General features: G+C 34.2%; 1 protein-coding gene across 1 annotated transcript in view; it reads right to left on the reverse strand.

Annotated features, from left to right (window-relative positions):
• Window positions 1-26,650, reverse strand: part of BAZ2B (bromodomain adjacent to zinc finger domain 2B) — a 156,374-nt gene that overhangs the window by 74,380 nt on the left and 55,344 nt on the right. Inside the window, 8 exon segments of the mRNA XM_021074758.1 lie at window positions 2,001-2,066; window positions 6,814-6,875; window positions 6,973-7,065; window positions 11,691-11,901; window positions 23,498-23,599; window positions 23,870-23,978; window positions 24,782-24,842; window positions 25,984-26,277. Of these exon segments, the coding sequence (XP_020930417.1) occupies window positions 2,001-2,066; window positions 6,814-6,875; window positions 6,973-7,065; window positions 11,691-11,901; window positions 23,498-23,599; window positions 23,870-23,978; window positions 24,782-24,842; window positions 25,984-26,277 (998 nt within the window).

Below are 26,650 nucleotides of genomic sequence, written 5' to 3' on the forward strand. Positions count from 1 at the left end.
TACAAGTGTAGAAGACGGACATTTTAACTGGTAAATAAAAGTTACTTACAGACAAAATCATAACACATTTACAAATGCACATGTCTACTTGGAGGTTTTTTTTTTTTTTCAACCGTCTCCGCAGCATATGGAAGTTTCTAGGGCAGGAACCAAATCTGAGCTGCAACTGCAACCTATGCCATAGCTGCAGCAAAGCTGGATACATAAAGCACTGCTCCAGGCCAGGGATTGAACAGACAATGCCAAAACAGGAAATCCTACTTTGAGTTTTTTTAATACTTGAAATTTAAGATAAAGAAATTCACTACTTAGCTGATATGAATAAAACACATTAAATATGATTTTCCCAAGATAGTATTGTGGTTTAATTCAAGGTTAAAAAAAAAAAAGAATGGATTTTTTTTTTTTTTTAACTTTTTAGCACCATACCCATGGCATATGGAAATTCCTAGGCTAGGGGTTGAATTGGAGCTATAGCTGCTGGCCTACACCACAGCCATAGCAATGCAGGATCTGAGCCACATCTGCAACCTACACGACAGCTCACCGCAACTCTGAATCCCCAAACCCACTGAGCGAGGCCAGGGATCAAACCCACATCCTCATGGATACGAGTCGGATTCATTTCCTTTGAGCCACAATGGGAACTCCTAGAATGGAATCTTATAATCTCATGAAGTACATTTTGAATATTAAGATTATGACACCAAATTTGAGCTTCATAATCTTTGTCTTTTTTTTTTTTTTTTTTTTTTTTGCTATTTCTTGGGCCACTCCTGCGGCATATGGAGGTTCCCAGGCTAGGGGTTGAATCGGAGCTGTAGCTGCCGGCCTACGCCAGAGCCATAGCAACGCGGGATCCGAGCCGCGTCTGCGACCTACACCACAGCTCATGGCAATGCCGGATCCTTAACCCACTGAGCAAGGCCAGGGATCGAACCTGCAACCTCATGGTTCCTAGTCGGATTCGTAAACCACTGCGCCACCACGGGAACTCCCGAGCTTCATAATCTTAAAGTCATTAACTGTCTAGCAGTTTCATAACTATCTAGCAGTTATTGTCAATTTAAGATAGGAGTATTTTTGATACAGGTTTCTAAAAAAATAATTTCAAATGAGTAAGGAAATATGTACATATTTCTAGAAAAAAAATCCCATAACCCAGAAAATCTCAGCTATTTGAAGCCCTCAGGGAATAAACTGTTCTATATAGCAATAGTTTCTCTGAATAGCTGTGAGGTTACAATAATTTTAAACTTCAAAAGTTTATTTTCACTATTTTGGATGGAAATAATTTTGAGAAATATACCTTCTTAGACACACTACGCTAAACATAATTTGGCTTTTTCTTGATGATTTGGGGCAATTATTCTGAACATCAGTTATTATACTGTACAGTTTGATAGAGTAATGCCTTTCAACTATTAAGGTATTGAAAATTGCTTGCTATTCAACTAAAAGATTATAGATGCTTGCTAGGCTTTTGAATTCCTATATATTCTGGTTGGAGTTTTTCTGTATTTTCCCTTGCTATCTTGCAGCTATTACTTTTACTGATTTCAAAATACGTGCTCTAGCCTTAGTCCATCAGCTTGTGGGGAATCAGGGTGTATTGGAAACCTGAAAAACAAGCTGGTTAAACTGTTTTTACATTTAAAATTCACTTTCATGTTTTATTTTTAAATTAAAAGTAAGTACCTGACTATAAGTCCTAATGACTTCTCTTAAAGAACACAAGTTTTAGCACATGAACTTTATGATAGCTATAACAGCTGTTCAGGTTTTTCCCTTTTTCCTTTTTTTGTCTTATTTCTGGGGTTTAGATGAGTGTGCTAAATAAGATTCATGTAAGATATTACTCCATATATTAGGCTTAAAGAGAATTTCTGATGAACATATCGATTTGTATGAGTGAGAGAACATGTAGGTAATATTTTTATTTTTCAGACTTTAAAGCATGACAATAATGAATTTAATTATATCGCATTTAAAAATTCTACCTCTAGAATTTGCTGGGCTCGAAGTTCTTTTTCCATTCTGATTTGTTGTATTCGCTTGATTTTTTCCTGTAGAAAAAATTATGATAATTTAAGATAATAAGCTAAATATCTAGATGAAAAATATTTAAGTGGAATTAAGCAATTTAAGAAAAATTAAAATAAAATTAAAATTAAAAAAGGTGTGCTACACAATTTTAATAGATGATTATTAACAATTTACATACTATAATTCTTTAATTCACATGGTGAATAACTTGATAATATTATACTGCTTTTAAGTGCTACAATAAGCCAAATTCAGAAATAATCCGTAACTTTTTAAAAAAAAGAATTACGATTTAACATTCTAAAGAATGAGTCACATGACATAACTGGTGTTTGCATTGTCTGAATTTAATGTACTAGCTATTGTTTTAGAAATTAATGGTCATCTAAATTTTACATTTTTTTCTTTATTTTTAAAATGATTTTTATTTTTTCCATTATAGTTGGTTTACAGTGTTCTCTCAATTTCTACTGTAGTGACCCAGTCACACATATATATATATACATTCTTTTTCTCACATTATGCTCCATCATGCTCCATCATAAGTGACTAGATATAGTTCCCAGTGCTGTACAGCAGGATCTCATTGCTTATTCACTCCAAATGCTATAGTTTAATTTAAAAACATTATTTATGCTATAAGTACAATGTTAACAACTTCAAGTTCATAAACTCCTTTGAAAGTCCCAAATTGCCACTGATGATAATAACAGTTTTCAGAAAAGCAAAGCACCCAAATTTTTCTGCTTGCAAATTGCATTTGTCCTAGGATTTCCAGGGCCAACACATTTTGTACTACTGTATATTACAATGCCTGTTCCAGTTTCCAGGTGCTATACTTTAATGTTTTTAAACTTTTCTTTTTTTTGCACACTGATGTTATTGATTCCCCGCAGGGGTCTAGTGCAGGGTAATAAGATTTCTGGAATTACTCTTCTGATTTTAGAAGACTGTTCACATTCTATGATTTTGCTATTGGTGATCCTATTTTGGTTTTGAATATTAATTACAGTTTGCCAAAAATAAAAACCCAAGTGAATTTTTTATTTCCAAGTCTTAGTGAAGGTTGCACCTGACCCATATTTGAAGTATTTATTTAGATTAGAATTTGAGACCCTAAATAAAGCATACTCTTAATTTTTCTGCCTTTGTCAGTCCTATAAGGTGTTATGTTTTCATGTCAGCAGGAGTCATTTACTGTTTTTTTATGCACAGAGATAAGTATGGAATATTGCTCTTAAATACAGTCCAAAGTTCTTATCTTAACTAACTCCCGAACTGGGTACTTTACATAAAATATCTTATTAATCATAAAAAAGTTGAAATTATCTTCTTTTTACTTAAGAGAAAAGTGACATTCTTAGTAAATACTTTGCCTTAAATCAATAGTAAATATGGAGCCCTGGTCATATTCCAATGCCTTTGTTCCTTTTGCTTCATAATAATACTTCTATAAACTTCCAGAATGTTGTCTTGAGCTCTATCTGGTGATATTGGGGGAAAATATAAATCAGAAGCACATGCTACTATTTCATACTAAATCTAATGTGGACTTAAAATTGCACTATGGGAGTTCCCACTGTGGCTCAGGGGTAACAAACCCGACTAGTATCAATGAGAATGCAGGTTCGATCCTTGGCCCTGCTCAGTGGGTTAAGGATCTGGTGTTGCCATGAACCACAGTGTAGGTTCTAAATGTGGCTTGGATGTAGGGTTGCTGCGGCTGTGGTGTAGGCTAGCAGCTGCATCTCCAATCTGACCCCTAGCCTGGGAACTTCCTTATGCCACAGGTGTGGCCTTAAAAAGACAAAAATAAAAATTGGAGTTCCCGTCATGGCTTAGTGGTTAACGAATCCCACTAGAAAGCATGAGGTTGCAGGTTCGGTCCCTGCCCTTGCTCAGTGGGTTAACGATCCGGCGTTGCCGTGAGCTGTGGTGTAGGTCGCAGACGCGGCTCGGATCCTGCTTTGCTGTGGCTCTGGTGTAGGCCGGCGGCTACAGCTCCCATTAGACCCTTAGCCTGGGAACCTCCATATGCCGCGGGAGTGGCCCAAGAAATAGCAAAAAGACCAAAAAAAAAAAAAAAAAAAAAGACAAAAATAAAAATTAAAAAAATAATAAGAAAATACAAAAATTGGCATTATGTAACTATGTGAGCAGATTTATGCTATACTTTGATTTACATTGTTGGCAATAAGAAATAAGATGGTATTCTGAACTAGTCTCAAATAAATATCTTGATTAAAAATCTAAGATTAGCTCATTTGTAACAATGTTGCTGTAATATGGGGACCTCAGTGTTTTTTTAATGAACAGCAAAAACAGGTATATTTAGGTGGTAGCCACTTCAAGACTTTAGGATTACAAAACTGAATTTAAAGTGTTGATAACATTTGATGGGTCTCTAGCCATTAGGAAATAGGATAAGCTACTTAAAAAAGAGCATAATAGAAACAATAGTATTTCACTTTAAAATGAGATATAACTTATATTTACACATCTATAATATGCAGTAAATATTTATATTTTAATAAAGGCATTCATTAGACTACATATTTAATTTTTTTTTTTTTTTTTGTCTTTTTGCCATTTCTTGGGCCGCTTCCGCGGCATATGGAGGTTCCCAGGCTAGGGGTCGAATCGGAGCTGTAGCCGCCGGCCTACACCAGAGCCACAGCAACACGGGATCCGAGCTGTGTCTGGGACCTACACCACAGCTCATGGCAATGCCGGATTGTTAACCCACTGAGCAAGGGCAGGGATCGAACCTGCAACCTCATGGTTCCTAGTTGGATTCATTAACCACTGAGCCATGATGGGAACTCCAAGACTACATATTTAAAAGTCAACTTTATGGTATTTTTAGCATTGACATTAAACAAACTAAGGAAGGAATTCAAGTTTACAGTTGACTACTTTATTTTTCCTTTTTAGGGCCATGCCTGTGGCATATGGAAGTTCCCGGGCTAGAGGTCAAATCGGAGCTACAGCTGCTGGCCTACACCACAGCCACAGCAACATGGGATCCAAGCCATGTCTGCGATCTACACCACAGCTCACGGCAATGCTGGATCCTTAACCCACTGAGCAAGGCCAGGGATGGAATCCACGTCCTCATGGATACTAGTCGGGTTCATTAACTGCTGAGCCACAATAGGAACTCCTAAAATGTTTTAAATAATAGTAGTAATCTGAATCTTCCATCTGCTTTACTGATTACAGTGAATATATGGAGATGTGAGAGCAGTTCACACATTTCCATCTTAAAGTTGAATATGCTGTCACGTAATACTTTACCTATAAGAATTTTTAAATTAAAAATTTGAATTCATCTACCTACATATAATATTGAAAACTACACACAGGAGGAATAGAGTAGATATCACAGAATGCTGGTGAAATAATGTTTTTTTCCTTTTTTGAGGTATGGTTGGCCTTCCATATCTGCAGGTTCTGCATCCATGGATTCTACTAACCGTGGATCAAAAACGTTTGAGAAAAAAAAATTTCCAGTAAGTTCCAAAAAGCAAAACTTGAATTTGCCTTGTACTGGCAATTATTTACAAAGACTTTATATTGTATTATGTTATTATAAGTAACACAGAGATAATTTAAAGTATATAGGAGGATGTGCATAGGTTATACGCAAACACTACACCATTTTACATACATGGCTTGCATTTTGGTAGCCACAGGGGTCCTGGATTGATCCTCTGTGGATGCCAAGGGACAACTATAGTAATTTTTTAGTAACTCTGTAAGTAATACAAGCAATGGAGGCAAACTTTATTTTATTTAACTTGAATTTAATTTTTTCCAAGTATTTTACATGTTTAGAACAAGAAAGATTTTTTGGCCATGCCCGTGGCATATGGCATATAGAAGTTCCTGAGCCAAGAATCTAACCTGTGCCACGGCGGCAACGAGAGCAGTGACAAGGTCTGATCTTTAACCCAGTGAATCACCAGGGAACTCCAAGCTTTTTTTTTTCTTCCTTTTTTGGCCGCCCCACAGCATATGGATTTCCTGGGTCAGGGATCAGATCTGAGCTACAGTTGTGACCTACGCTGCAGCTGTGTTGGGCCAGGGATCAAACCTATGTCCTGGTACCATAGAGATACCACCAATCCTGTTGCACCTCAGTGATACCTCTCCAAGTTTTTCCTCAGTAAAATATGAATATTTAAGCTATATCCTTCATTTACTGATATAATAATTTTTTAAGTTTGAAAGTTGTTCACGATGTCAACTTATATTCAGAGTCTATCAGAATATTAAAAGCACTTATACAGTTTTTACTGCTTGGAAATCAATTCTGAAAAAAAATTGGAAGTAGAAGGCTTAGTTTTAAAAATGAGGTGAATTTTATTTTATTTTATTTTATTCTTTGTCTTTTTTTATCTTTTTAGGGCCGCACCCGCGGCACATGGAGGTTCCCAGGCTAGGGGTCTAATCGGAGCTACAGCCGCTGGCCTACAGCACAGCCACAGCAATGCCAGATCCTTAACCCAGTGAGTGAGGCCAAGGATCAAACCCCTCAATCTCATGGTTCCTAGTTGGATCCATTTCTACTGTGCCACGATGGGAACTCCTAAAATGAGGTGAATTTTAATAATGAAAGATGACATTTTAAATGATATATAACATTAATGTGAAATTCAGTTATTTCAAAAATCAAAATGAAAATAATATACACATAGAAATACACAAATAGATCCCCTAAACAATGCCTATGTTTTAAAAATCAGTTCCACTGCATACACATACCTGTTGTTTCATAATCTTTATCTGTTCTTTTTGCTTTCGCTTCTCCTCAGCAGCCATTATTGCTATGATGAAAAATCAAAGCACAGATATTATCAGAAAAGGAAGAGATGCTTCTTATGAATCACTCTTCAGGTTTATGCTGCCATTTAAATCACCCACCTTGTTGCTTTTTAGCTTCTTTGGCAACCCGAGCCTGTTCCTGCTTTTGCAGTTTTCTCAAAAGCTTTATTTGTGCTGCTTGTCTAGCTATTTCTGAAAAATACAAAATTTACAAGGAATGTTATTAACAATTTTACATAACTGCTAACTTAAAACAGATAACTGTGAAACCAGTATCATCATGAAGGACCTAATTTTTAAGAAAAATGCCAAAGGTTAGATAATAAGTAGGAGAATGGTGTGATAGAAATGTCATGTTCATTTCCCCTAGAAATTGCCAAACTTTTCATCAAATATGATCCCATATACAGAACAAAAATAAAGTTTCTCTTAATCTTCATCACAGATGCTAATCAAAGTACATTTTTTTTCACATTTCCTATAATCCTTGCTTAGTAGGAAAGTAGCTGCTAATACTTAAAAATAGTGATTCAGTTTCAGTCTTAAAAAAATCATATATATATAAAAAGAAAAAGAACATGGAGTTCCTATTGTGGCTCAGCAGTTAATGAACCCGACTAGTATCCATGAGGACGTGGATTCCATCCCTGGCCTTGCTCAGTGGGTTAAGGATCCAGCATTGCCGTGAGCTGTGGTATAGGTCGAAGACGCGGCTTGGATCCTGCATGGCTGTGGTTGTGGTGCAGGCCAGCAGCTGTAGCTCCGATTTGACCTCTAGCCCGGGAACTTCCATTGCCACAGGTTCGCCCCTAAAATGCAAACAAAAAAAACCAAAAATAAAATCATAACATATCTAAAAATTAACAGCACTTTTCTCAGTGGTAAACTTTTTTAAACAGTGTGTCGTATAGACTATAGCATCTCAGATCCCATGACGTATGAAATGCACAGGTGCTACCAGATAGCCTCTAAAATTTGAGATGTGAATAGCATTGACCAATTAAGAAACAGGTTTCTTTATATAGGTTGAAAGTTTTTTTTTCATATTCAAACTCTGTCAGATTCTTCTTCTATTCTTTGAGAAATTAGAGGTCTCATTTCACAATGCTTGAATGGACATTCAAAGTTTGCATCTGTTTTACTGTTCTGAATCATTCCTCAAATTAAGCACAGTTTTTCAGTCTAGTTGAGTACTTGTATGATAATAACATATAACAGAAATTTATAGAATCCTCTCAAATAACCCTCTCAAAATGTTAATGTAGAAGTCTTTTAGGAAAAAAAGGGATGAAAGTGATTCACTGTTATTTTCTTTTCTTCTGAAGAAAAAACATGCTTATTATACTACATTTACTTGTAAACATTAATAATTATTATTGAAATACTGTTAAATATTTAACATTTATATACATGTCGAGAAAGAACAAATGTACAGAATATGATCAAATGTAAAATGATTTGCAAAATGCAACACAACACAAGAGAGAACCATGTGGTGGAATACGAACCAATTTGAAATCAAGAAGGAGAAAAACCATTGAATAAAAGTTGAATAATTAACTTCTCTTTGTTAAAATTTAGTTAATTTTGCAAACATAAAGTTACCATTTTGGATACTAAGTATTAATGCTATTTGTGTTAGGTTTGCAAAACATGCAATAAAGAACCCACACTTTGGATATCTGTTAATTTTAAGCTTTCTTATTTTATGCAAACACTGCACATTCCCCACTATTATACATTATTCAGAAGAGGCAATGGCTTATTGACAACACTGATTTTAAAAACTCATCATGTATTGGCTGTATCTGTAAATACACTGACATTTATTTATTTATTTATTTATTTATTTATTTATTTATTTTGTCTTTTTGCCATTTCTTGGGCCGCTCCTGCGGCATATGGAGGTTCCCAGGCTAGGGGTCTAATCGGAGCTGCAGCCACCAGCCTACACCACAGCCACAGCAACGTGGAATCCAAGCCGCATCTGCAACCTACACCACAGCTCACAGCAATGCCAGATCCTTAACCCACTGAGCAAGGGCAGGGATGGAACCTGCAACCTCATGGTTTCTCGTCAGATTCATTAACCACTGCGCCATGACGGGAACTTCTAAATATACTGACTTTTTAAAAACATTCACTAGTAACTTCTCAGGGAAGATAAAAGTCTTAATAGAAATCAAACTGAGTAACATGAAAAACAGTTAACAGACTAAGGCAGAGAAAAACATAGAGCATTAAGTTACATACCAGGCAGTTAACTTAAATGCCACTGGGGGAAGTGTGAACGGTGCAAACTCGTATAGATAATATTTGCCTGCTATCTACCAAAACTGAAAATGCACATACTCTTTGATTCAGAAGTTCTATTTCTATGATTTCACACTCTAGATAGCCATATGTATAAAGAATTTGAAGATATGTATAATATGTATTTACTTCAACAGTTTGTGATAGCAAAGATAACGAAGTAGCTAAAACAGTCTTCAAAATGAAGCTAATTAAGTTAAGTATGGTGGAATCATAGTATCCATAGTATCACTTACTATTCAGCCATTAAAAGCATGGAGTTGACTTTTAAGTGATGGTACAGAAAGATGTTTTAAAAAGGGGAAAGGAGCTGAATAGTATGCACACTCTAAGTCATTTATCTTAGAAATAAAAAAAAATATATATAATACAACATACTATGTAAGTGTGTGTGTGTTTGAAGGCAAGTGTGTAAAGGAGTGTACAGATACATCTCTAAATAAACTAACAAAAAACTATTAACAATGATTCCACTCATGAGTATCTTCTACAGAAAGCATCTGGCCCTATGAGCTCTTGTCATACATATTTCTTTTATAATAAAAAACAAAGGAGTTATAAAGAAATTGGTATTATGATGCTGTTTGTTATAATGGAAATGTTAGGCTTTTCCCCCAGAGAAAACTCATGAAAGGTAAAATCCTTTTAGTTTTTTTAACTCAGTTATTATTAAACCCCTATTTTATATTGATACATATGTTATACACATATGCCTATAAATATGACACCAACACATATACCAATATATGTATTCAAATGGCCTTCAAAAGACACTCTTCACAAGAAAGGGCTTCACAGTTATAACTAGCAGCTTAAACTCATAGCATAACTATTTTATTTTGCTCAGCTTCCTGTGTGTCAGACATAGCACGAGAACTTAATGTTAATAATTTATGTATAATTTTGAGTCATTTGAGGTTATTATGACAGTTTGTGCTCTATAGTGATACTTCCTGGTGGTCTTAAATATTTTTGAATTAAATCTATTACTTGGACCTGGAAATAATCTAAATGTCCATTGACAAATGAATGAAGAAGAAGTGATGTTTACATATATACAAATATATTAGAAAACTAAATGTAGAACTACTATATGACACAGCAATCCCACTCCAGGACATACATCCATACAAAACTTTCACTGAAAAAGATACATGCACCCCTATGTTCAATGCAGTGCTATTCACAATAGCCAAGACATGGAAACAATCTAAGTGTCCATTGACAGATGAATGGATTTAAGATGTGGTATATATACACAATGGAAAACTACTCAGCCATAAAAAAGAACAAAATAATATCATTTGCAGCAACATGGATGGAACTAGAGACTCCTACTAAGTGAAGAAAGTCAGAAAGAGAAAGACAAATGCCATATGATATTACTTATATCTGGAATCTAATATATAGCCACAAATGAATCTTTCCACAGAAAAGAAACTCATGGACCTAGAGAACAGACCTGTGGTTGCCAAGGGGGAAGGGGAAGGAGTGGGGTTAATAGATGCAAACTATTGCATTTGGAGTGGATAAGCAATGAGATCCTCCTGTATAGTATAGGGAACTATATCTACTCATTTGTGACGGAACATGATGGAGGATAACGTGAGAAAAAGCACATATAGGGAGTTCCCGTCATGACTCAGTGGTTAACAAATCTGACTAGGAACCATGAGGTTGCAGTTTCGATCCCTGGCCCTCCTCAGTGGGTTAAGGATCCGGCGTTGCCGTGAGCTGTGGTGTAGGTTACAGACGCGGCTCGGATCCCGTGCTGCTGTGGCTGTGGTGTAGGCCATCAGTTGCAGCTCCGATTAGACCCCTAGCCTAGGAACCTCCATATGCTGCAGAAGCGGGCCTAGAAATGGCAAAATGACAAAAAAAAAAAAGCACACATATATTTATATGTTTGTGTGTTTGTGTATGTATATGTGTATATATATAAAACTGAGTCACTTTGCTATACAGTGGAAATTGACAGAACACTGTAAATCAACTATAATGGAAAAAATAAAAATTAAAAATTATAAAAAACTAAATCTATTACTTGGGCATTTTGCAAATATCTATAATATGCCCAGACTACAGAAGAACCCAAAGACTGGGGTTACTTACAAGTAATTGGAGTTCTTGGACTGAAAATCTACTCCGCAGATGCACATGTTTTGGAGTTATTCCCTTGTACCACATCAAGAAATTGGGAGCTGTTAAAATGAGAATTTCCAGAAGGCTGGCACAACCTTAGGATATGTGCCAAGTGTTTGTAGATTCCCTTTCAGTGCAAACAGGGTATATGTTGTGTTTTTATGAGCATGGTTCTTGAAAGAAGCTTACCTAACCAAAGAACTCCAATTACCAGAAGGACTCGTATGTTTTCATTTTTATTCTAACACAAGTATCTGATTCTGAGAAATTATGAGCACTGAAAATCATTTATGAGTCAAAAACACAGGAAATACTTATTTTTAATATGAGTACTACAATATAAGGTACATTATGTTTCTTACCTTGAGCTTGAAGTTTTCTTAGCAATTTGGCATCTGTGTTATCTAGAAACTCAGCACTGCCAACATTTGGAGGTCGACCCTTCCGACGTCTCATCCTAGATTCCTCTCTTGCTCGCTGTCTATCTGGATTTGGTGGTCTTCCTCTACGACCTTCCATTGCCCTGATACGGGGAATGACATCCTCTTCTTTCAAAAGACACCACTGCATTCCCTTTTAATTAACATTTTATAGAAATAATATATTACAAAAAAATAAACAAATGATCAATGTGTCAGAAATTCTAGGCAAATTCACATACACTTTAAAATTTATAAATCTGGTACAAACTTTAAAATTTTTAAATTAATTAATTAATTAATATATTTATTTTTCTTTTTCAGCCTCCCCCCACAGCATATGGAAGTTCCCAGGGCAAGGATCAAATCAGAGCTGGAGCTGTGACCTGCACCTCAGCTGCAGCAATGCCAGATCCTTAACCAGCAGTGCTGGGCTAGGGATCAAACCAGCATTTCCTGAGACAAGCCCCGTCATTAACCCACTGCACCACAGAAGGAACTTTAGGAATTTTATTTTTTTTAATTCAACTTATATTTCTAATTATTCATGGACTTTGGCATATTTTTGATATTCTTAATGACTTCTATTTTAAATACATAAAGAGATTTATATCTGTTATCTATAAACATATAGGTAGATTTTTTTTAAACTACCATTTCTCAACGATAATGACCATAAATTTGGTAGATATTTGGAAATATTAGTAGTGAGGTGACATCTTTATAGGTTTTTCTCATGGATTATCAGTTTAACCAAACATTAAGTTATTCAAATAACAGATGAAAGTTTCTCTTTATAGAATTATAGCTAATAAATCAAAAAGGAATGTAAGGGTTAAAATATCAGCATTTTGCAATACCTGACTAATTAATGAATCTAGGCACTGAATTTGAATGGCTGCCAATCACTAGACAGATATTAGCGTCCTCGACCCCTCCAAAATAACAATTACATCTGTTAGACTTAATAGCTATAACGTCACAGGAAAAAGAGGGTGAGAAGTGTGTGTTACATTACACAGCAAAATTCAGTCTTGAAAAGTCTACAAATTTCTTCAACAAATAAATTTCAAAAATAAAAAAAAAAAGCACTGGGAACTATGTCTAGTCACTTATGATGGAGCACGATAATGTGAGAAAAAAGAATGTATACATGTAGGTGTAACTGGGTCACCATGCCGTACAGTAGAAAAAAAATAATGTATTGGGGAAATAAAAAAAACAAAACAAAACTGTGGGAAGATTAAAGGAGCATTAAAAGATGTATCAAATAATCCCAATGTGTGAACCTTACCTAGATACTGATTCAAACTGTTCAGAAAACTATGACAGAATGGAAAATTCTGAACAATGACTATTATTTGATGATTTCAAGAAATTATTACTTAAAAGTATGATAATGTGCCATGTTATATTTATAGACAAGAGTCCTTATCTTTTAGAGATACAAATGAAAACATTTTTAGATGAAATATGATGACTATTTGCTTCAGCAAATTAGGGAAAAGTAGATGGGGGTATATGTAAAATAATTTTAGCCCTATGATAATTTCTAATGATGAATTTCTGATGATGAATATATGGTCCACTTCCGTGTATATTTGAGATTTCACATTATAAGTCTGATGGAAACACATTCACCAGTGTAACGCTAGTATACTGTAGAAATAATCCTGTGCAGTGTATAGATAATGAAGGATAATATGAAGGATAATACTTTGCATTATCCTTCATATGTTGATCAAAACAAATACATTGTTGTATGTGATTAGCTTTTTTTTTTCTCCTAAAAATACATTATCATATTATTTTATAGTCCAAATCACTATTTTCAGATATAGGAAAGATACTTTAAAAATAATTGTTTTCTTATTTCTTGTCTCTTTTTAGAAGTTTTTTAAAGAATTATTTTAGTATAAAGATTAAGAAAATGGTTTTTTTTTGTTTGTTTTGGGTTTTGTTTTTTTTTAGGGCCGCACCCATGGCATATGGAAGTTCCTGGGCTAGGGGCTGAATCAGAGCTGCAGCTGCCGGCCTAAGCCACAGCAACACAGGATCCTTAACCCACTAAGAGAGGGCAGGGATCCAGCCCACATTCTCATGGATCCTAGTCAGGTTTGTTACCGCTGAGCCATGATGGGAACTCCAGGGAAATGTTTTAAACATGCTTTTTTCCTAAAAGAATCTCAAACTAGGAATTTAGCTTGACTCACTGTGAGAAATTCAAAAATCTGCAACCAAAAATAATCAAAAGTTCTTGAGTTATATTTTATGCCATGATACCTAACCTGGGGTAAGGGGATCCATAAAATATCTCACTCCATGGGTACTAAAAAAAACCAAATATTATTCCTGCTACCACAATGTATAATAGTTACACCCAACATTCTATGCACTGTGCTTAGTTCTAAGCATTTCAAATATATTATGTACTTTAATCTTCATAATAGTACTAACCAATATGGTGGATGTTATTGTACCTCTGTATAACTGAAGGGATTCAGGCCTAGATGAATAATTTCCTAAGGTACAGAGGTAATGAGGAAGAGAACTATGATTTGAACCCAACTGTCTCACTCTAAAACCTATGTTCTTAATCACTCTATCTACTTAACTGATGTTACAAAGATATTCTTATACTTGATAAGTAACTGATAACAATATTTAGTCATGAACGCACAGCCAACATTATGGCAGGGTAGGATTGCGACAGAAAAATAGTGATGGATATAGTTTATATCTATCTGTTTAAAATAATATCTATACTAACTATTTTCAGTAATTTCCAATTTAAAAATAAGTTTACAAATTAATTCTGAAGAAATTAAGAATTTTTGCTGAGACTTCAATGAAGTTAATGGAAACAACAGTTGTACTAACTGCATTTTCACACCATAAACCACTAAGAAGGAAGCCATCAAAACATTTTTATGTTCACCAGTATGGGAAGCTTTTGATTAGTTTAGGTTTTCATTTTTCTATTATGCTCTAAGGCACCAAGGCGGCATGCATCACATAAATTGAAAAATATAAAAGTGACATTCGTGACACTTGGAATAGAAGAGAGCGACTAATAAAAGAGTCTGTAAAAGAATCTGCATTCAGTTTTTAAAGTATCTTAATAATAAAACCAACTTTTAGCCAAGATTTAAAGGGTTTGATCAATTTATCTTTTTTTATCCAGTTACAACTTTACAGTTATGTTTTATTCAGTGAGGAAAATATACCTGTGTCAAAAAATAGGAATAGAATATGTTAGTGCCCCAACTTACCAGACAAATACAGTGACATTATCATTTACAGCTTTGCCCTTGGCATTTATAAAGTAAATACTTTCTAAGGGAATTGCACATATAGAACTACATATAATATCTTTTGACTCCTGGATTTTAGAATATGAGAAATGGATTGTTAGCAATTTGAATCTTATAGCTTTAATTCACTGAGTAGCCAAAATAACTGTAGGTAAGGGGATAAAAAAGAAGTATTTTTCTTAATAAATTTTTCCTTAGGAAAAGCAAATACCATATATCACTTGATTCATATCCTATAAATTTTTTAAATTACTAGAGTTTATTTATTTCCTAATTTTAAGACTAAGATAGTAAATGGTTCCTGAAAATAATCTATCTTAACTAAGATTTAAAAGATATGGATAAAAAGAAAATAGATGATCAACACGATGGTGTCACAGATTAAACCTCTTAAACAATTATAATTCCGCTTTCAAGAGTTAGTAATTTAATTCCTCAGCAATAACAGACTTCTGTAAATACTACAAAGAGAGAGAAGGAAAAAGGAACGTTTACGTTTTATTTCAGAAGACTGAACAAAATGTCAAGGTTAATTAATAAGTATACTATATACTATACACTGTAATGAATTATAAAAGTATCTTTTAAGACTGATTATAAAAATAGTTTTCACTATTTGAACATTTGTTGTAGTACCTACTCTGTGGAGGCATAACAATCTCTAAAGGTAAGCTAGAGACACAAACATTTTTATCTAGGACCTGAGATTCAGGCTATGCTAATGTAAGTGATTCAAGGGCCACACCCTCAATAGTAATGAATTTGAAAAGGTTCAGAGGTTGGGACAGAAAGTTGTCTCAATTGTCCACTTAAAAAATGTGGTTGCCAAGGGGGAAGGGGAGGGAGTGGGATGGATGGGGTTCTTGGAGTTAACAGATGCAGACTATTGCCTTTGGAATGGATTAGCAATGAGAGCCTGCTGTGTAGCACTGGGAACTATGTCTGATCACTTACGATGGAGCATGATAATGTGAGAAAAAAGAATGTATGCATGTATGTGTAACTGGGTCACCATGCTGTACAGCAGAAAATTGATGGAATACTGTAAACCAGCTATAATGGAAAAAAATAAAAATCATTATATTGAAAAAAAGAATAATGATAGTCTGAGGAGTTCCCATGGTGGCTCAGCAGTAACGATCCCAACTAGTATCCACGGGACCCGGGTTTGATCCCTTGACTTGCTCAGTGGATTAAGGATCCAGTGTTGCCGTGAGCTATGGTGTAGGTCGCAGACACAGACCCAGCTCGGATCCCATGTTGCTGTGGCTGTGGTGTAGGCAGGCAGCTGTAGCTCCAATTGGACCTCTAGCCTGCAAACTTCCACATGCTGGGGGGTGGGGGGAGAAAAAAAAAGATGGTCTGGATTAGGACCTGAGAATTAGAGTGAAAAGGAAAGTCTTTAGAGGAGAGGACTGGCTGGATGTGGAGGGGAGAAGTCTGAATGGAGAAAGGTGATTAAAGTTTGATCTTTAAGAAAGATGGAAAAGGGAAAATGGTCGTGAGGTTTACTTCCTGAAGAAGGTTAAGACAAAGAAATAATTGAGAAAATTGGCAAATAAATTTATTGCTCTCAAGTATGTTTTACTTTAAAGACAAAATTAAACATTTATTTGAAATAAATTAGCTTTTAAATACGTTCTCTATTCAGAAATTTAAAAAAGGTACTGTGTGGGAGTTCCCGTTGTAGCTCAGCAGGTAAAGAACCCGACTAGTATCCATGAGGATGCAGGTCTGATCCCTGGCCCCACTCAGTGGGTTAAGGAACTGGTGTCTCCATGAGCTGTAGATTGCAGGAATGGCTTGGATCCCACGTTGCTGTGGCTGTGGTGTAGACCAGGAGCTGCAGCTCCGATTCGACCCCTAGCCTGGGAACTTCCATATGCTGAGGGTATGGCCCTAAAAAGAAAAACAAAACAAAAAGAAAAGATACTGTGAAATTTAAATATGACTTTCTATTTCAACATTTCTATTATTCTTCATAAACGATACTTCTAATTACAGCTGAGCATCTCATGAGCAATTGGTTTGTTTTTATTTCATCTTATGGATGGTGGATTGTCTAATTTTAAGGAGGTTTCCCACATTTCACTGATAGCTTAAAGTCAGTTTGTGGCTTACCAGGAATATATTTAGGTCTTAGTGGGATGTTATCAAGTCTCATTCCTGTGTCAATTTTATACCCTAGCTTATCTTTAACTTCTTTTGTTGCTCCCATTTTGTTCAATTTTGTATATTTGGAGGCTGATTTATTTTTTGGGGAAAGCAGCATATAAGTAAATGAAGGAAACCAGTCCAACCAAACACCAATTCATTAAATGATCTATTTACAAAGTTAATGAGGCTTTTTTTTTTTTTTTTTAAGTTTTAGTATCACCAAGACTTGGCTGCAGTGATTTCTCCATGGATTTGCAGTTCTGGGCCACTAAGTGTCAACTCCCTCATTAACATCTGAGATGCCCACTACTTCTCAAATGCTCAGTGTCTTATAAGTGAATGAATGATCCCTATTCACATTTTTCTTGGTCAAGACCTGCATCTATCACAGTTTTTGCCCTTTTTCTTTTTTTTTTTGTCTTTTTGCCTTTTCTAGGGCCACTCCCACGGCACATGGAGGTTTCCAGGCTAGGGGTCTAATCGGAGCTATAGCTGCCGGCCTACACCACAGCCACAGCAATGTGGGATCCTAGCTGCGTCTGCAACCTACACCACAGTTCAGGGTAATGCCAGATCATTAACCCACTGAGCAAGGCCGGGGATCGAACCCGCAACCTCATGGTTCCTAGTCAGATTTGTTAACCACTGCTCCACGAAGGGAACTCTAGTTTTTGCCTTTAGTAGTAAAATAGCTGTGGTGAATGTTTTAAATCTGGATTCAGGTATTTTGTCTGGCAATTTTAGGTTTGCTATTCATTCAGTAAATGACTATTTACCAAATTGACTTCTGATTAAATAATTTTCAGTAAATTTAACCACAGCTCAAGTAAAGTTAATTTTTTCCACTTTCTCTTTGTAAGTATACTTTCAGAATCCTTTACTTCCTAACAGTTTATTTAAAAAAACTTTTAGACTGTCATACCGAAAAGGGAATTGACCTTAGGGCACAAGCAAAGCAAGGGCATCAAATATTTTTGACAGAACTTGACATTTCACACATAATTTTTTTTTTTTTTTAATTTAGGGCCGCACCTTGTGGCATATGGAAGTTCCCAGGCTAGGGGTCAAATCGGAGCTGCAGCTTCCAGCCTACACCACAGCCGCATCAATGCCAGATGTGAGCTGTGTCTGTGACCAAAAATCACAGTTCACGGCAACACTGGATCCTTAACCCACTGAGCGAGGCCAGGGAAGGAACCTGTAACCTCATGGATACTAGTTGGGTTTGTTACCACTGAACCACAATGGGGATGCCTGATATTTTATATTTTAAGAAAAACATTAAAGTTGTCTTCCTGAGACAAATCAGAATTTTGCTGGATTCCTTATACCTAATTCACAATTTAATATTATGTCTATTTTTAGCTATTTTATGGTACCAGAAGTAGGTAGTAAAAGCTTTATATACCATACACTTTACAACATTAGGGATTCTTATACTAAACAATAAAGTTTATTATTACACTATTATTATTATTAATCATATACTGAATAGCACTTTAAGTATGTGAAAGAGAAATTATCTACATTGGGTGATGGATATCTCCTATTAAAAACAGTTGAGAAAGATGGCGACTGATACAATTGTTTCCATAATGCTAACTATGCTTTCCAGTTAACTCACAGTAGGTTACCCTCAAAGAGGTAGAACTATCAAATATCTCCTTTGCTCTCCACTTGTATTCATACAGCTGGATTCCTGGTACAGCCCCTTGCCTAGCCATCAAAAATCCTACCTGGTAGATTAGTGACATAAATTTCCAGAGTTTTAGATTTCTGGTACTGATCTTTCATGTTCTCAGTGTCCATATGTGCCCACAGCTATGTTGCATTAGGTGTGACAGTTAACAGCAGAGTTGAATTAGAACCCTGGTTGTTGACTCCCAATCTTTTGTTCTCTACTTATTTGAAATAATCACCAGCACTACAATCTTGCCAGAGACTGTGGGTTGCCTGCTTTATTGTGAAGTTTCCCCTTACTCCTTGTAAATGAACCCCTGATTTTAGCTGGTCAGCACTGTGCTTAGTGTTTTATCTTCCCCAGACAATAAGCTTCTCTAAACCAGTGATCATAACTTCTCCTCTTTTGTACTTTTCAGATTCTCTATGAACATTAGTTTTTCCTCAAAGGCAGGCTTTCAAGTAGGTTTCTGTAGTAAAATGTGTTCACAATTTTCTTTATGGAAAATGCCTTTAGGGAAAATTTATTTGGGAATACATTAAGTAATACATTAAATACATTAAGTATTTGCTACAAATATGAACTGATTACATGACTAGGAAAAAAGGGCTCTTTTCAGTAAGAATTATATATAATTTCCTTTTCCCATGGCATTATGCCATGAAAAAGAAAAAAATATTTGAAAAAATACATCTCAAATAGAGAAAGCAACATTTTTTTATAAGCCACTTTTAACTCATTCTTTCTTTGCATCTTTCCTTGTCTTTGATTTTTTTGGCCTGAATACAGCAGACATTCATTAACTTTTGCTTGTGATCTTCTTGGTTGAAAAAAATAAACCCAATTGTTATATTTATACTCAAATGTTTTGTTTTCTATTCACAAAAATTGCTTTCCAAGGTAGATTATCATATATTTCAAAATAATCTTTGTCATTAACAATTTATTTTGAAGCCTTCAGATATTCCTAATAAAAGTGTGACTACTTCACCTTTTTACCTAAGTATCATATTTAAGTAAATAAAAATTAGTCCATTTTATATTTATAAAAATCTGCCTAGTTCAACCTTACTTTCCATTATTCTAACACTTGAAAACAAAATAAAATGAAAACAATGATAAGTATTAGGTTCAACCAGTTCTTTATAATGGTGATAAAGAAGTCTGTAAGAATATTTAACTTATAGTCTTGTCAAAGGGGTTTCACTAGCTAAAAACAGTTAAAAGAATTTCATTATGAAGGTAGCCAGCCAGTGATTATAAGGAGTGTTATGGTTCATTTTATTCCATGAAATCTACCATCCCTAAAATCATGATTTTTTATAGAAGTTGGCAGGAGGTATTTGATAACTAAGGACCAGCAAATATTGACAAGTAACTGATTTTATAAAACTTACCACATTTGTAGATTGAAATAAACAAAACTGATAATGAATAAAGGTTCCCCTACCCCCAGTTTCTTGTATTAACCTTATCTTATTTAAGAGCTTCTCTTTTTAATTTTTTAAAGGTAATTATTTTGACCTTTATTTAATGACAAACTTACCAAATTTCAATAAATATGAGCTCTCACACCTCTCATCATACTGTAGTAAACATAAAATTACTCAATACTTTAATACATGTTTGCTGTTAGACATATATGTATAATCACTGTCTTAAGCTAAGAAATATCTTGAGCCAAAATGATTAACTCATATAAAATAACCATGGCTCTCTACTGAAAATATCATCATCTCTTAAATTTCATTTGTAAAATATAGAGCATTAGAATACTGTTGCAATTTTTTGAAAAACCCTGAACAAAATTAGAACTTAATAGAACTAATATTGAAGGGGGGGAGTTGTGAGTTTTAAGAGAAACAAAGAAAATATGATGGAGAAAATATAGTTTCCAGTGCAAATGTTTTATTAGGAGGGTGATTAAGAATACTAATGAATCTATAAATACAGCATTTCACTTGCTATCAAACAAATAAATATATGAAGCTTGGGAAACTAGCAGAAATATTTAAAATCATTATGCACAATCTCTATGCATCTGGAAAATTGAATGCTTAGCTTTATTAGCTTACAGGGTCTAGATGTATTTATTTTTAAATAGGAAATTGTTTTTCATATTATATATGTAATACAAGTAGATTTTAACTATTATGAGACATACAAGAACATTGGGGGGAAAAGATCCACTGTACCACCAATCATTACATCCATTATTAAAATTCTGGCATATTTCCTTCTAGCCTTCCAATATGCATAGTTTTGTTTTTCAATATACATACAACCATCATACCATTTATACAATTTTATAAAGGCAGACATATTGTAAACACATACAGATGATCACTGCTTGGTAAGAGTGTCTTGGTCCCAAATTATATTTTTTTATATCTTCTACAAAATTTTGGTCAAAGTATTACGTATTATTGTTAATCTAACAAAAATATGTAACCTTTGTTCATTTTCATAGAAAATAATTATATAATTATACACATTTTTTAATTAACACACACTTATACATATTGATCATACAATGTAAAAAAAGTATATGGTTTTTCAAATATATGCATCTCGAATTAATTAACTAAACATTTTTTGATTACTTACCTTTAATCGTTGTTCTCTAAAAGTATCCTGAAAGGAATCCAACTTACTATTTTTTTTTAACTGAGAGAAGTTCTCTAGAAATTGCTAATATTTTCCCTTAGCAGTCTGATGAAATGCTGGCAGCTTAACATATTCTGGACTTAGTAGTTCACCACACTTCCTTGGCTGGAATTGATCTCTCAACAAGACAATATGCTTTGGAAAACACTGATTATGTTTAATAAAAAGTGAATGGATGTCAAAGAACATTCTGCTCTGCCTAATGAGGCTTTATAGATTAAGCCTAATTATCACTGATACAAAACTAAAAATCCTTTATGTATTGGATAGTAATTAGCTTTCCTCACAGAATAAAATCCTATTGACCTTAAAAACATAAAGATATCTTTGGCATATTTAATTAAGATAAGTATGGATTTGATAACATGAACAAAAAGATTAAAAAATGAGAATTTTAAAATACATTTACTATTGCCTTCTAATACGTTTTATAACTAAAAAACTGATCTAGTGTATGTGGAGCGTGTAAAATATCACTGAAATTCTGAGAATCTCTTTGGTGACAAATTTAGTCTAAGTTAAACTACCTTTAAGTTTATGAAAGAAAATTTTTTAAAAATCCTAGAATCTATTTCCATGATTAAGTTAAACCTCAAATGAATATATTCTGGCATTTTAGAATTACTAGTAAAGAAACAAGTGGATGTGGCCATAACTTGTTCCATAAAAAGTCATGGACAACAATGGGAAATAAGTTAATGATGAATACAAAATAACACTTGTCAGAAAAATAAGGTTCAGTTATGTCTCTGCCTGGTTGAGGTTGTGTGATCTTGGAAAACTGCCTTAATCTTTGAGCTCTTAAAATGAATCTCTTACAGAATTAGGAGGGCTTTTCTACTTCTATAACTATAAAATTAAAGGTAGGATTGTGTGGAAAAGCCTGCCTATTCACAAGAGAAAATATTAATTGCCAGAAAAATTATTTCTGTGCATTATAATGGGTAAATGATAGAAAGGTTCAATCAAAAAAGAAAATACCAACTTCGGTTGGCTAAGCATTTTAAACTTTTGCAACATTCTCATGCCTGTGATCTCATTTTAACCTCACCATGAGCCTATAAGGCAGAAATAAAATTATGACTGTCTCCATTCTGCAGATAAAGAAACTGAAAAAAAAGGGGCCTGATTTTGTTGTTTGAAATCACAAAACTATTTCATGGATTAACAAGAATCTAGGTCTCTTCACTCCACAACTAGGTCCTTTTTAATGGAGCTAATAAAATAAGCATATGCAGCTGAATCTAAGTAAGAAAAAAAAGGCAAAACATCAAAGGAAACATAGGAAATGAGGTTTGTGGTGAGTTCTCTGCGATGCTTGGTGAGATTATGTACTTAACCTCAAGCTCAGAGGGAATTGTGGTGATATTTTCAGAAATATGTATAATTATTTAGAAATTCAAATTCTTGCAAAAAGCAGAAATTCCATCACCTAATATTATGGAATTTCCCCTACCCCCATCAAAAAATTATCAAGCCTGTGACAATGGATCATGTGTTATGACATGATCAAATACATAAGATTCTTCCAAAAACTAAGGCATATTTATTCTCTCTTGGACTGCCGTGTAACAACAGGTTTTCTCCTACTCAAATTAATTTTTTAAAAAGTGTTTACCTTTCAGGGATCTAATGTTTTCCTATATTTATCATGAACATATAGATACTTTTACACCTGTATAAACTATAAAATTAATGACAGAATTAATAAATAGGAAAAAATTTACTTAAGAAATTTGAAAATAATGTCAGAGCTTCTTGTTACTAAAACAGTAAATTGAGGCCTTGTGAGTGTTTACCACAGAGTTATATGTATAGCTATATGAATTAACTAACAAAAGGCAATGCTCTAGAGTGCAGTGAAATTTACTTCATTTAGGTTATGGTACTACTTTTTGGTTTAAAGACTGTACTTTTTAAAAAGTGGATACCTGCGGTCCATCTCTGGCTTCATAGAAGTCACCCACTCTTATTTTTGCACTGAAGCTGAAATTGTCCCTTGAGATATCCATTATTCCATTTCTGCTGAGATACTGAAAAAATCACATATTTTTCCACTTCAGGTTTTAATAATTACAACCCAGCCTTGATGTATAGCTAGCTTCAGGACACTATTGTTTTGCATATTCTATCAAGGGGCTATGGATTTATAGGAGATCAGTTTAGGTTAAGTATATTCATTAGTCCCATACAAAAGAATATTTTTTATCAAGGTACTTTATCTGAGAAAGGAGTGTACTTTTTTTCTTCATACGCATGCTTAATAGACACCAAATGTATATTATTTGGTGAAAAGTATGTACCTTTATTACTTCAGGGTACTGCCTAAGTTTCTTTCCACATGGAGCATAATATGCTACTTCTCCTTGAAGGCGACCTCCAAAGTTTCTTATTCTTGTCTCTCTTTGCCAGCTATACATAATAGAAATAAAGGTTGTAACATACTTAATTTTAAGAAAGTTCTTCAAAATAAAAAAAATTTAAGAACACAAGCGCTTTAGAAAACATGAAAAAATACAAAGAAAAACATAAACAACCAATCATACAACTCAGATACATTTACTCTGAAAATAACAGATTTGTTGCTAAGCAATTCAACTGAAAATTAATCAAAGACTCAATTTACAAATATTAAACTCCATTAAATCTCTAAGAAATCACGCTGACATTACTTCGGGGATTTGGACATGTTCAGTAACATGTAACAATGTGTACTGATTTTTTACATCTGAAAAGATTTAAAGTAAACCTGGCTGTCTGCTCTTTAAGGATCATGTACTTCCAGCATGGAAATTTTCTATTTCTATTCAACCATTTTAGCCAAAAAACTCTGCTTAAGTCCCTTGGTTTTGCCCACAGTGGCTTTCACTATCCTTCAAATCTATCTTCATAAAAACCTCTGAGACACTTAACGGTGTCCCTGCCCTTTGCTGAATGATTTGCTCTTGCAAGTTTTTCATTCTTATTCCAAACTGAAATAAAGAATTGGCTATATGGTCCCATCCCAGCTCTGTCATACCTAAACCCAGTAGTTAGTCTTAATTTCAGTTTTCTGATATATTAACCTGATACATCAGCTTTGCTCTTCTACCCTAATAAATAATGCTATATATTCACCTATTTTATTAACAGTGGAGAATGAGAAATCAAACATGCATAAATAAATTGGAGGGGAAAGCATAAAGAAAAATAAAGATAAAGCTTATTTTGCATACCCATACTCCAAAGGAATACGCAGTTCACGTTCATCTGTTACTCTTCTTCTTTTGGAAGTGCCTTTAAGAAAATTTAACCAGTTAACACAAAAAAATTAGTTTATACAAATGACAATTTTTGATAGTTTTGAAATTTTTCATTAAATAATATATTCTAATGACTTGAATTAGTGTATTGCTGCAACTTGTACATGACTTTTAGATTCTTTTCAACAAAACACACTGTAGATAGCAGAAGGTTTTTTTTTCCTTTGATCTGTATGACAGAATAACTAGTATTTCTCTCTAATGAAAAGACAATGCAAGGTAAAGATATATAGCTTTCCTCTTTGTTACTAAAGAAATGGCTAAAGAAGTGGGAGGGAAATAGCAGATAGAAGTTTCAAAAAACTGTGTATAGTTGTTTTCTTTAAATATGAGTTTTAAGATCTGAAAAATTTCAATAGCTGGATCACACATTTAAATATAACTTCTATGTCCATATAAATCTATAGTCAAAAACAGTTTTAATTAATCTAAAGTACAAATAGGATGGTGACTATGCGGAAACATTTTCGTAGACAATTTTCAAGTTTCACTAATACAAATGCACACATATTATATTAGGATATCACATTGGCTTGTGGCAAATGAAAACAAAACTAGAAATTTCCAAGAAAAAAGTGAAGTAAAACAGTACAATATTTTACTATACACATAAATATTTTCTTAGCTATCAAATGAGAATAGAGATTAACTTGGGAGCATTAATGTAAACTTTTAAATGAAGACTTCTAAAAGGTCAAATAGGAAAAAAAGATATGGCATGTTAATGGAATAATAATGCTACTCACTAATACAAATGTCATTGGCTGTGTGTTGGGCAGATATGCAATTGTATCTTTAGTAACCAAGTGAGCTCATTCTTATAAATAACAGAAAAGTCCAACAGTCAAATTCTAAATTCTAGAAGCATAAGCTAAACACAAAAGCAGAAAAGGTTTCAAACTCAAGAGCTGCCATCAATCAGGTTCTTAAATTGGAAGCACAGAGAATAAAAATGGTAATGGGACATATCTTTGAAAACACATGCTGACCTTTCTTAGCCAACCTAAAATCTAGCACTTGATTGCAATGAGGTCATCCCCAGAACACTGTATAAAGAAGAATTCTTGTTATGGTTTGACTTCTACTTTACAATAATAAAAATAAAGTGTAGGTACCAGAGTGTGGACTTGAAGTAAGTGTGGAAGAAGGTGTGCCAAGAAAAGCAGGTGACTGGGATTCAGAACATAAGGCAGCAGGAGCAGAGCCTGGGGCTTTTGCTATGTGGAGGTTACGAGGTGTTGAGTGAGCTGTGAGACTGATGGAAGGGCTTTTGACAGAGGAAGTTGTTTTATTCAGTTTCATTGAAGTTTTCTCTCCTTCAGTATCACTATCTGATTCATCTTGGTCTTTATCATCATCATCATCTTCTTCTGATCCTTCTGTATCTGATTCTGAATTACTATCTGATTCTGGGAAGTAAAAGAAGCATTTGTATATTATAACTAGATAATCACCAACAGTTTGCAGTTTGTATCTAAATGGAATCGTTCAGGAAATCAGAACCTGTGATTGTGAACTCAAATGGGCAACTTTTCTGAAGAGTAAATGTAAAAAGTAGTATCTTAAAAGCTATTTGAGTACAATGTATGCAGGCCATAAATCCTCAAAATTCTTCATCAAAAGTAACTGTTTTACTCAAATCATAAAACTTGAATCATAAAACAGTTCTTCCCACACGATACTATTCACATGATGAGTTTCTGCTCACTTTTAATTTAATAATGAAAGTAGAGCATAGAGGAAATAGAATTGATTATTTCAATTAATAGATTCCAATAGCTT

Source organism: Sus scrofa, chromosome 15 (assembly GCF_000003025.6).
Source record: "Sus scrofa isolate TJ Tabasco breed Duroc chromosome 15, Sscrofa11.1, whole genome shotgun sequence".
NCBI lineage: Eukaryota > Metazoa > Chordata > Mammalia > Artiodactyla > Suidae > Sus > Sus scrofa.